General features: G+C 42.8%; 1 protein-coding gene across 1 annotated transcript in view; it reads left to right on the top strand.

The window, feature by feature from the left end:
* Positions 1-11,786, top strand: part of LOC121441881 (E3 ubiquitin-protein ligase RNF125) — a 31,169-nt gene extending 19,383 nt beyond the window's left edge. The window contains exons 3-6 of the mRNA XM_041643215.1: positions 5,840-5,934; positions 7,324-7,414; positions 9,116-9,223; positions 10,814-11,786. Of these exons, the coding sequence (XP_041499149.1) occupies positions 5,840-5,934; positions 7,324-7,414; positions 9,116-9,223; positions 10,814-10,900 (381 nt within the window). The 3' untranslated portion in view covers positions 10,901-11,786. The remainder of the gene's footprint in view (positions 1-5,839; positions 5,935-7,323; positions 7,415-9,115; positions 9,224-10,813) is intronic.
* Positions 11,787-12,628: the final 842 nt, after the last annotated feature.

The raw sequence follows: 12,628 nt of genomic DNA, 5'->3' as shown, positions 1-12,628 counted from the left end.
CAAATTAAGAGGAAGGTGTTCCAGTACAAATGGTTTAAAAATGTCCTTATGGCCTTCTTTGTCTTCCCAATTTAAATATTGAGTACTGCATTCTGGAGAACTGGCCGTTCCTACTCCCTGTAAGGTTGTAGAGGCTGGCTGTAGAGGCCAGGCTACAGGCCAGTGCCTTTTAGCAATCACTGAAGAATCAGCCCCTGTATCAGGAAGGCCTTGGAACCTTTTCCCATTGACTGTTAAAGTAAGGGTGGGGCGATTCTCTAAACTAGAAACCCAAAAAGCTCCAGGGGATCCTGTGGAGCCAAATCTCTTGTCTCCTCGTTCTTGTTTAAAGAAAGGATTAGTAGAGCGAAACATGGGCAAAAGCACTAATTGAGCTATTTTTGTTCCTTGAGGGATGACAAGGACTCCCATACCAGCTTTAATCATAATTTTAATTTCTCCAGTAAAATCACAGTCTATAATTCCTGGTAAAATTTTGATTCCCTTGAGCGCAGAACTACTTCTACCCAAAACTATACCTACTGAACCCTCTGGGATAGGTCCAAATACTCCAGTCCCCAAGGCTTGCATACCCATTTGTGGGGTCAATATTACTCGGGCGGAGGTACAGAGATCTAGTCCTGCATTTCCTGAGGTACCTCGTACAAGGTTGTTGACAGTGAGGCATTTCTCTGAGGAATGAATCTGATGGGAGCTGCTGCTCCGCTCATGGCCCCATACACTTGTGTTTTGGGGGCCCGGGGCAGGCCCCTCCCCCCGTTTTTTGACCTGGGGATAAGATTTCCTTGACTGTCTGTCTTAGAGTGACAGTCATTGGCCCAGTGAACTCCCTTTTGGCATTTTGGGCAAACGCCTGGATTTCCTCTAGGCTGATTAATAGCTCCTTTACCAGCAGGGCAGTTCCTTTTGAGGTGTCCTGACCTTCCGCATTGAAAACAATTCCTAGGCCTAGCTCCACCTTGGCCTTCCTTGAGGGCAGAAACAATGACCTGGCCCATCACGTGGGTGCCATCAATGTCTCTGCATAATCGGATAAAGTCATTCAAATCTCCATCTCTATGGGGGCGTAAAACTTGCTGACAGAACTTGTTTGCATTTTTAAAGGCCAAATGTTTGACGACTGGCATAGCTGAATCCACATCCCCAAAAATGCGGCTTCCCACCTATAGAAGGTGGTCAATGAACTCAGAATAAGGTTCTGAAGATCCTTGAAGGATCTTAGAAAGCTGTTCTCGTGATCCTTTGTTAGGTAAAGTTTTCCAAGCTTTAACGGCTGCTGCAGCTATCTGAGCATAAATTGCAGGATCATAAGCAATCTGTGCTTCTAAGCTAGTATATTGTCCTTCACCAGTTAACATGTCAAGGTTATTCTGGGGGAAACCTGCTTCAGCATTTTTGTCTGCAGTCTTTTTGCAATTTTTCTGCATTTCACCTCTCCATAACAAATAATCTCCCCCTGAAAGACAAGCCCTGCAAAGCTGCATCCAGTCATTGGGTATAAGGTTGAGTTCTGTAAAAGATTCCAATAAAGCTACAGTGAAAGGAGCATGAGCTCCATAGTCTACAACTGCTTCTTTTAACTGCTTGATATCCTTAAAGGCCAGAGGGTTATGTTGCCTGGCCCTCTGTCCCTGTTGATCAATCTTTTCCATAACAGGATAAATCTGCTTCTCTCCAACTAAATTATTTAATCTGTCCCGGATCTCTCGGATCTCTGCCTCTAAGTCCATAGGGGCAGAAGCAGTAGTGCAAGGATTACGCGGAGGAGGTCTCATGGAGACATCTCCGTTTGCTTTCTTCCTTTCCTCTTTTTTTAACTTCTTTCTTATCAGTGTGATATCCTTTTCTAAAATTTCTTTTTCTTCTATATCCTTTTTATTACTTCCTGTTCCTAAAACTTTCTGTTCCTCAAAACTCTTAATAGAACTCATAGATTTTACTTCCTGAATCTCCTCAAGGGTTTTGTTTAAACTCTCTAATTGCTCCTTCATTTTAACATCATCATTGAGAAGAGCATCTCTGACCAAGCGCCATAGTGAAAATATCGCCATGGGGAATTCTTGTGGCCCTCGCTCTTTTAGTGTATTTTGAAGATCAGCCTTTACCTGCTCCCAATCAGTAATATTAAAACCCCCTGCTTGTAGGAACCAGGGACTAAACTCTAAAACTGTCTTAATGATCTCTTGTGCTGTTTTAACTTTAATACCGGTGCCTTTATTTTCCAAAAGACCTAACAACTGGCCTGTTAACCGGCCCTTTAACACAGGAACAGAATAACTTGCATCCATAACCAATTCACCCTCGCCGCATAATTTCTTACCTGCTGGCCAGCCTTCCTGAGGGCGACCTCTCAGGGATCCCTACTTCCCGATCTCACAGATGGGTCTAGTTGCCGATGATCATCCCAGCGGGGCCTCCAATTGTAACACCCGATTTGGTGTTACACCCTCGGTAGAGTTCGCGCGCCACTGTACCGAACGCGAGTCGGGCAAGGGCCTGGAGATTGAAAAGAAGACACAGAGAGACCAGGGTCATTTGAAAGGAGATCAGCCGAATGTCACTTTATTCAGCATTGGGGGAGTCCTTATCTACCTGACTGTAGCACAAGGATCTCCGCCCAGGCAGGTGGGAAATTACCATATTAACAATGGAGTAAATGCCCTGCAGCTAACCACCAGGTGGGGCAGGCATAGCACAGAAACACACAGGAAGCTTAGTTGATCATAAACTGTCCCCATGAATGCACCACAGGAATAAGGGAGACCAGGGCCCTACAATTGATTTGATTTGGTTCCCTGCACCCCTTTCTCAGGGCCCTTGTCTCCTGTTAGGCTCCCTTCCTGTTACCATCTTTCCTGTTACCTGGAGAGCTGTATGGTCACACTCTCCATGTCAGCCACTGCCAGGGCCCTTGAGGCAAGAACACAGGGGAGCTTGGCACCTCCTCTAACATAGCACCCAGCACCTACCCTCTAAGGCCTTGGTGCATTAAAAGACATTTATAAGATTGGCGTGTTGGCACACACCTTTAAGCCTAGCTCTTCGGAAGCAGAGGCAGGTAGATCTCCATGAGTTCGAGGCCAGCCTGGTCTACAGAGCAAGTTCCAGGACAGCCACAGCAGTTACAAAGAGAAACCCTGTCTCGAGAAACAAAAAAACAAAAGTAAAAGGAAAAAATAAAGACATTTTTAAGTATAAGGCTCAATAATCTATCATGACCACCTGGCCAGAATTTATACATATCCTTCGGAGACAAGCATCCTGAGATCCAACACTAATTCTCTGTTTCTGGTTTTACACAAATGATTTGTCTGTTCTTATTAATCTATTTATTTTATGTTTGCGGGGGTTAGGGGACACACATAGACAACCTTACTTTGGTTGTCTATCCTGGGTGGACCCCTCACCTGATTCTCATCTCTGGTAGCCGTCGGTCACAGGATTTTGGTTAATGTATGAGGAACTCTGTGCCCTCTCTTGCTTTCTAGACTGTTCTGTCCAGGAGTGCTGCCTGTTTCTTTTACAGGTTTCAGCTTTGCATGCTTCACTGTGAGGCCTGCTCTCCTCTCCATGCAGCCTGGCCTTGGTATTTTTAGTTCCTCTCAAAACAACTTCTGAGATAGTCGTCTGCACATATTTTCCTCTGTTTGGTTATCTGCAGCATTAGAACACTCAAGAGGCTCGTTGTCTACCGTCTCTTCAATGGCATCTTACATAATGTTGTTTGTATCTCTGGATTATAAATTTAACAATCTGTTTATTTGTCAGTGTACAATCCCCAGGTTGATGATTTTTCTAAGGAAAGCTTGTCTTTTTTGAGCAAAGAATCTGAATTTTTTTGTGAAACAGAGTCTTAGTCTGGTCTAGCCTGAAACTTGTGATCCTCCTGCTTCAAATCCTCCTCCTTTCAAACCTTGAGAATTATGTATGTACCACCACACCCACTGTCACACTGATTTTGCTTTCCTTTTCCTCCCTCTCTCCCTCCCTCCCTCCCTCCCTCCCTCCTTCCCTCCATCCCTCCCTCCCATTCTTTCTCTTTCTTCCTTTCTTTCTTCCTTCTCCTGTTTTTATGTTTCTTTGGAGACCAGTCTCACTCAGTATGCCTGTATGGCCTGGGACTCACAGTGTGGATCAGGTTGGCAGAGATTACATGCTTCTCCCTCTCAAGTGTTGGGATTAAAAATGTGTGCCATAATGCCTGGCTTAGAAGTATAGACGATTAAACTAAATAAAGAGAAGCTATGTAAATAGAATTCTTAAATTTTTATCTTGGTTAAGAGGAGAGCGGGAGCATGTGTGCGCACCAACAGGCATACATGGGCCACAGCGTGCATGTGGAAACCAGAATACAGTTTGTAGGAACTGGTTCTCTCCTCCCTTGTGGGGGCCTAGAATCAGTTGTCAGGCTTAGTAGCAGGTACCTTTACTCAGTGAACTATCTCAGCCACACCCAAAGAAGATGCTACAGGTTATAAACATGTCCTTCCTCCTTCCGTTCCTCCTCCTCCTCCCCTTCCCCACCCCCCTCTCAGATAGGGTCTCATTGTATAGCCCTGGCTGGTCTGGAACTCGGAAAGATCTACTCACCTTTGCCTTCCAAGTACTGCGATTAGAGGCGTGCGCCACTGCTGGGCTTACACCTTTAATCCTTTATATCTTAATATCTTTTTAAGATCGGTACCTTCATCAGTCTCCTTTTTATGTTTTTGATGGGTTCTTTGTCACTGTTTTCATGTTCTCGCTAGCTTGCTTTACTTCTGCCTTTTGTTAAGTGACTGTGGCTATTTCCATCACGTGGTAGAGTCTTTGAAGCTGAACTTTCAAACGAAGTTTGGGCAGAATGAGGCTGGCTGTGGGCTGCCACCTAACTACAGCTGTAAGAAGCCTCCTCCACCGGGAGATCTTATCAGTGTTTCTGCTGAAACTGAGTGCAGGGTTACTGTTTGTCTAGCCCCTGAGTGTTTGTCTGCACTGATCAAGGTGGGCTACAAGAACTGTGGCTCCTTAGCCCTGATGGCACCATTAAGCATACTGTGCATTCTGAATTCACACAACACTCTTGGCCATATGGTGAATTGATGGCATTATGACTTCACTTAAGGTGTGAGAGGTTTCCTTTACTTCATGATGGACACTTGTAAAGCGTGTGCATTCGGTGATCTCCATCTCCATTTCTTTTCATCTCTTGTTAATGTTTTTCTTCTTCTCTTATTCTCACTCTTTCTCTTCATCTAGTTTTCTTTTTATCCAAAACCTACTTACAAAACAGCATGCACCAGGCGGCGGTGGCGCACACCTTTAATCCCAGCACTTGGGAAGCAGAGCAGAACGCTGTGAGTTCAAGGCCAGCCTGGTCTACAAGAGCTAGTTCCAGGACATGCTCCAAACCTACAGAGAAATACTATCTCAAAAAAAAACCCCAAAAAACAAAAAAAAAAAAAAGAAAGAAAGAAAAAATAGCATGCTTTTTTAGAAGGAACAAATTTAAAAGCTTAACATTGTGTTAGGAGATTTTAACACAGTATATTTATTATTATTATTATTATTATTACTACTACTACTACTATTACTTTTTGGTTTTTAGAAACAGGGTTTCTCTGTGTATCCCTGGCTATCCACAGGCCGTGAACACAGAGATCTGCCTGCCTCTGCCTCTTGAGTGCTGGGATTAAAAGGCGTTCTCATCGGACTTAGTATTATTCTTGATAATGCCTGTACTTTGTGACTATTCATGAATAAATCCAATTAATTACTGCCCCGATTTGAAAGTTATGGAGCTAGGTCACATAAAGGCCCTCTCCCACAGGAGTCTGATCTTGAATGTGCCTTTTTGTAGGTTTGCCTCAGTGACATGAGGACGCACATAAGGACTTGTGAGAAGTACATTGACAGATATGGACCACTGCAAGAACTTGGCGAGACAACAACAAGGTTTGCTTGAATACGGTGTAGTGTCATGCTAAATTCAGTATGTCTCTGAAGAATTTAAGCTTAACACTTGGGAAGCGGAGACAGGAGGATTCTTATGAGTCTGAGGCCATCCTGGGCTACATACGAAATTGCACTAGAAATTCAGTTTGAATATCTCTTTTAAAAAAGACTTTTAAAAATTTTTATTTTATGTGTCTTGCATTGTCTGTGCACCATGTGTATGCAATGGCCACAGAGGTCAGAAGAAGGTGTCAGAAAACCACCATGCAGGTATTAGAATTCCAAGCCAGGTCCTCTGTAAGAATAGCCAGTGCTCTTCCCTGCTGAGCTATCTCTCCAGCCCCAACAGCCCTTTGTTTTTAATAGTGAGTGATTTCAGTACCCATATCCCATCTCTATTTTCTTAGTATTAGTGTGTATGTATGGTGCTTGAGTGTATGTCTGTACCAAGTGGATGCAGGGCCCTGTGGAGGTGGGAAATTGTGTTGGATCCCCACGGGAGTTATGCAGAGTTGTGAACCGCCCCTACGCAGATGCTGAGACTGGGCCTGTGTCCTCTGCAAGTGCAGCGAGTGCTTTGCACCACCGAGCCATCTCCAGCCTCGGACTTACGCATCTCAACCTGGAAGTCTAAGGCTTACTCTGGCCTTTTTATAAATGATGCCATAAATTTTAAATGAATATTTTTAATGTAAGCAGAGTACAGATTCTGCTAAATTGACCAGAAGAGAGGGGAAAAAAAAAAGACTAAAATATAGCTTGAGAAAATATGGCTTTGACTGCAAATTGATGGAGTTTATGGAAAATTTAAAATATATAGAAATTAACTTAACCTCTTATTTCTTTTGCTGGTTAAAGTTATAGCAAAGACTCCTGCAGCTAAACTTGGAGGCGCCAACTATAATTCCAGTACTTAGGAGACTAAGGCAGGAGGATCACCACTGCAGGGCTAGCCTATGCTACATAACAACTTTGAGGGCAGCTTGAACCATGCAACAAAACAGACAAAAACCCAGCCCAGTATGGTGACAAATGTCTATAACTACAGGATTCTAAGAAGCTGAGGCAGAGGGATTGCTATAAGCTTGAGAAAAGCCTGAGCTACATAGCAAAACACTTGTCTCAAAACAAACAAACCAGAAAAGCAAACCAGGTGTGATGGTACATACCCATAATCCCAGCACTTAGAGGCTAGAAGTAGAAGGACCAAGGTAAGCCTGGGATACATAATGAGACCCTGCTTCCTCACACAAAACAAAACAAAACAAAGAAAAGAAAAGATACTAACCTAGCTATAGTCAGTATAGTCTGTTTTTTTAAATTTCTAATTAGGTGACTACGCTCTAGCAGGCCACTATTTTAGTGATTGCAATTCTGTGCTATTTCTAGATGTGTCTGTCCATTTTGTCAGAAGGAATTGGAAGAAGACTGCTTGCTGGATCATTGTATTACCTATCACAGATCAGAGAGGAGGCCTGTGGTAATGACTCTTGCCTACTACCTGTCTGTCTGCCTTTCTGTCTGTATGTACTGTCTAAATTTAAGATGTGTTAGAATCTGGGTATCGTGGCTCATGTTTGTAATCTCAGCACTGGGGAGGTAAGGAAGGACGGATGCTGGAGGTTTGAGACCAACCTGAACTACACAGTGAGTTCCATGTCAGCACTTACGTACTTTTTAAAGTTACTACATTTATTTACCTGTGAGTTCACACATGTGGAGATGAGAGAACTTGGAAAGTCTTTGGCAGAGAACTTTTGGCACAACTGGTGTCAAGTGCCTTTACCACAGAGCACTTCACCAGCCCTGAGAAACTGTTTAATACTGTGTTGCTGGCATGCTGGCACACACGTTTGGAAGGCAGAAGCAGGCAGATCTTCATGAATTCAAGACAAACCTGGCCTACACAGTAAGTTCTAGGCTAGGCAGGTCTACAGCAGTGAAACACTGTCATTTTTTTAATTCTTAAAAAAAAAAAAAGATATTCAGTTGAAAAATAAATGCATAGGATCTCACTATGCAGCCCCATCTGACCTGACCTGGAAATTTCTTTGTGAACCTGACTGGCCTTGAACTCACAGAGATCTTCCTGGCTATACATGTAATTCTTTTAATATTGAGATATGAAACCAAGTATAGTAGTAGACAGGTTGTTTCAGGCCATCCTTGGCCACAGTGGATTCAAAGCTAGCCTGAACTACATGAGAAACAAAACAAAGCAGTTCTAGAGAGGTGACTTGGTCACCCAAGCAGGAAGACCCAAGTTCTGATCCCCAGCACTCCCCTAAAGCCCACGTGTGATGCTGCGGTGCCCACCTGGAATCCCAGAACTGGGAATACAGAGGTGGAGTCCTGGAGCCTGCTGGCCAGCCAGCTAGATGAGCTTAATTGCGTACCTCCAGGCTCAATGAGAAGCTCTCTCTCAAAAAAGAAAGTTGGAGGGGGCTGAAGAGACTGCTCAGTGTTTAAGAATACTTGCTTCTCTTCCAGAGGACCTGGGTTCAGGTCTCAGCACCTATGTGGTGACCTACAGCAATCTATAACTTCAGTTCCAGGATATCTGATGCTCTCTTCTGGATTTTATGGGCACCAGGCATGGATGTGATACACATATCATATGCTAGCAAACACTCATACATGTAAAGTCAATAAATCATTTTTTTAAAACCATAAAAACTGTATGGCAACTTAAATACATAAAATGGAAATTAAAAATAAAAATAAGAACACAGGGTTGAGAACAATTGAGGAAAACACCTGACATTGACCTATGACCTTCACATGAACACGCACAAACATGACCAAGTACATATACATGCAAACACAAGAACACACACATGAAACGAAACAAAGCACAATGTTGAGGTATGTTCTATGTATTTCTAGTTAAAATTCACATTCAATGGTGACTTCTTTTTAAAAATTCTGGTATTGCCGGGCGATGGTAGCACACGCCTTTAATCCCAGCACTTGGGAGGCAAAGGCAGGTGGATCTCTGTGAGTTCGAGACCAGCCTGGTCTACAGAGCTAGTTCCAGGACAGGCTCCAAAGCCACAGAGAAACCCTGTCTCGAAAAACCAAAAAGAAATGAAAATAAAAAAAATAAAAAATAAATAAAAATTCTGGTATTAATAGTTATTTGAAATTCTTTCTTGAACTGTTGATTGGTCTTTCTCTCTAGTTCTGCCCACTTTGCCATTTGCTACCTAATGAGAGCCCAAGTACCTTCAACAGCAGTTTTATCAGACATCTGCAAGTCAGCCACACTTTGTTTTATGATGATTTCATAGTAAGTATAATTCTACCTTTTCCATTATGTTTTTGTGGTGTCTGTGTTAATATTACTTTTTAAAATCCCAGTGAATAAAATTATACAAGAAAAGTTGAGCATGTTGGTAAAGTGTATAGTATTAGCATTAGCAAGGAGACCGCCGGAACAGTAGAGTGCTTTATAGCGCTCACTACTAATGTTGACGTAGTCTGCTCTAACTGTCTGTGAAAGTGTGCACCTTTCACCCAGCACTGGAGAGGCAGAGGCAGCTGGAGCTCTGTGAGTTCAAGGCCAGCCTGTTCTACACAGTAAGTTCACTGTCTGAAAGAACAAACTAAAATGATAAAACGGACTTAAAGTAGCAGCTTCACCTTCGGTTGTAGAAGCAAGAGGGACTGGAAAGGGATGGAGATCTTACAGCTTTTGTTTTTACTCATAGAAGTGCTAATATGAAGCTTAAATTTCACCGTGACAAATAAAGAAGCAAGAAGAGCATTTTGCTACATTTTTCTGTCCATAAATCAATAATTAATAGAACTGTTAGCATTCTGAGTCCTAGGAGTGGCTTTGTTTTCCCCCCAGTGTTAGAGATTGACCCTGGGGTCTTCCCCATTCTAGGAAAATACAGTCATTCAACCATGACCGCCCCCCCCCCCGCGCCCCCCAGGCTATCAGGAATGTGTAAACTTTATTCCAAGTATGTGTGAAATGCAGAGAACATCCTGACCTGACAAGGCTTTCTTTCTCTTACATTTCTAAATCTTCAGGTTTTAGTTGACTTTTTACTTATATGTCTATGTGTATTGTTGCGGAAGAGGGGGTGTTTGTCCATTGAGGTCAGAAGTGGACCTCAGATTCCCTAGTAGTTGTGAGCCACCTGAGGTGGTGTTGTAGAGTTTGAGATCACCGGGAAAAGACCCCGGAGTCCATTCAGAGTATAATTAAACGAATTTATTAAGGCTGCTAGCAGGGACATCAGAGATGTGCCTTACAGAAGCAGGCGAAGGAAGGGCTCTTAAAGCCTTTTATCCCCAAGAACTGTTCTGCCATGCCAAGATTTGAGGTGGTCGAGGCCACCTCAAAATAGTCCTTGAATGTCTGCACAAGCAAGTTACAGAAGCCAAAATCAGCAGTTAGTCATAATGAGCAGATGGTCACAGCTGGGCATTCCTGAGTGGGGGTCAACGAGTCAGGGTTGCTGGGAACTTATCTTCCAGGAGCTTGAGTCAGAGGTGGCTTAGGTACCAACGTGGATGACTAGCACAAAATGGAGTTTCTTTAGCCATCACAGTGGGTGCTAGGACATGAGCTCAGGCCCTCTGGAAAAGCAGTTTGTGTTCTTAACACTGAGCCATTTCTCCAGCACACATTCTCTATATTCTCTATTAATTAAGACTTGATGGCAATTCCTGAAAGGCCAGTGAAGTCAAACAGGAACCAGTAACCTCAGAGTAAGTTCTGGGTCTGACAGGCTTCCTGGAATGATGGACAAGCCATGTAACTCAGGGAATTTATTCCTGAAAAATGAGCGTTGCATTCACCCTTGTTCTACCCCATCCCATTTCTGAAACACTACTGGCTGTTTCTAACCATTCTTCTCTATTGTAGGATTTTGATATAATCGAGGAAGCCCTTATCCGAAGAGTGTTAGACCGCTCACTTCTTGAATATGTGAATCACTCAAACACCACATAAGTTTATAAATAGCAAAGGACCATTCCCTTGTACCATTTAAGATGCTGCTTGAAGGACTGGGGGAAACTCTCAATGTTTCATGGAGAAAAATGTACTACAGTGTTACACACTTGTCTTTGTTATGTTGCTTTCATTCTGGTCTAGATCTGCCTTTACATTCTTGAGTTTCTTAGACATTTAACCACAGGCACTCGGCTCTACAAGCTGTCGGCAAATGGAAGAGTCACAGGCTGAGTATGTGTGCAGGAGCTCCGTGTGCACATTGGTGATGCTGGGCAGAATGCTACGTGTTCATGACTGTCATCATGGTTAGGCAAGATGACCAACCTTTGTTCGACACAAGAAGATGGAGAAAGGAACAAAATGTGGACATTAAAGGAAACCTGAAATTTATTGAAATCCTTATGCTCTAATCTCCAATAAAGGAATGTGGACAATCTTATGTGGAAGGAGGAAGGGAAAGAATTTGAAGTCAACAAAATCCATTTTAACCAAATTACAGTACATAATACTATAACAGGAACGTATGGTGATGCATGCCTGCAGTCCAAGTATTTGGGAGGAGAAAGAATCAGAAGTGCAAGGCCAGTCTTGGCTAATGAGACCATAAAAAAAACATTAAAAAAATTGAAAAAAGAAAAAATCTATGTGAACTTAACTATTGAAATACTATATATGCACATATAAAAATTTGATAGAATATTTTTCAAATATTTGTAGCTTATTATTTAGAAGTATTTTATAATGTAGGTGATTTCTTAAGACCTATCTGTTGATATCTGTGGTTGAAGTTTTCACATTGGTAATTTTGCATGGAATTCCAAGGCTTTGTTTTTAATTTTAACATCTTAAAAGGTGTAAAATAAAGCACACATACTGAAAACCAGATACGAAATGTATAGCTTAATGTGTTGTTGTAAGAAGCATTATTGCTCGTGGATGGTGACATGCATATTACTGAGAGACACAGCAGGATTGTTTCAAGTTCAAAGCCAATCTGGGCTACAAGTTGCAGGCCTGCTTGGGCTATCGTGTGAGACCCTGTCTCAAAACCAAAAAAACAAAGCACTATGAACTCATGTATCTAGACATCTATCAATGGACTTCCTTCCGTTACCTGTGTCACTTTCCTGAGGTTCAACCTCTCTTTTCTTTGACTGCTCCTCGAAGGTTGGCTGAGTCCTTTGAACACTTTAGTACTTTCCTTGCTGTCTCCTACGGCAAGATCTTCCCTGCTGAACCCATGTTTGCTACTATGGACCTGAAATCATCAACTCTCTTAGAAGCCTGGTTGCTTTCTGTGCAGAATGGTATTTCAAACCACAGTCTGAAGCTGGGGATAGTAGCCCGTGCCTGTAAGGAGGATTTGTTGAAGACCTTCCTCAGCTACATGGCAGGGTCAAGGACAGCCTAGGCTATCTCAACCCACCCCCTTTCTCATTCCAGAAAAAGTCTCTACGGATATTTACTGCTATTGAGGTGGCCGTTGTTTGAAGGAGAGAGCTGGTCAACAACTGTGTGTCTGTTTAAAGAGAGAACACTTCATAGCCAGGCCTGGTGGTCATGGTAGTCCAGGATGGCTGCTAACTTGAGACCCTCTTGCTTCAGCTTCCTGTGTGTGAGGATACCCGTGTGTGTTACCATGCCTGGCAGTTATTCCCCATTTTCAAAAATAGTTTATTGTGCCAACATTCTTGTGTTATGCTGCACTCTCTCCCTTTTATCCCC

The sequence above is a fragment of the Microtus oregoni genome, unplaced genomic scaffold (genome assembly GCF_018167655.1).
Source record: "Microtus oregoni isolate MIOR12 unplaced genomic scaffold, Mior012 000082F_ref0000272, whole genome shotgun sequence".
NCBI classification, from domain to species: domain Eukaryota; kingdom Metazoa; phylum Chordata; class Mammalia; order Rodentia; family Cricetidae; genus Microtus; species Microtus oregoni.
This window is presented reverse-complemented; position numbering and strand designations above follow the sequence as displayed.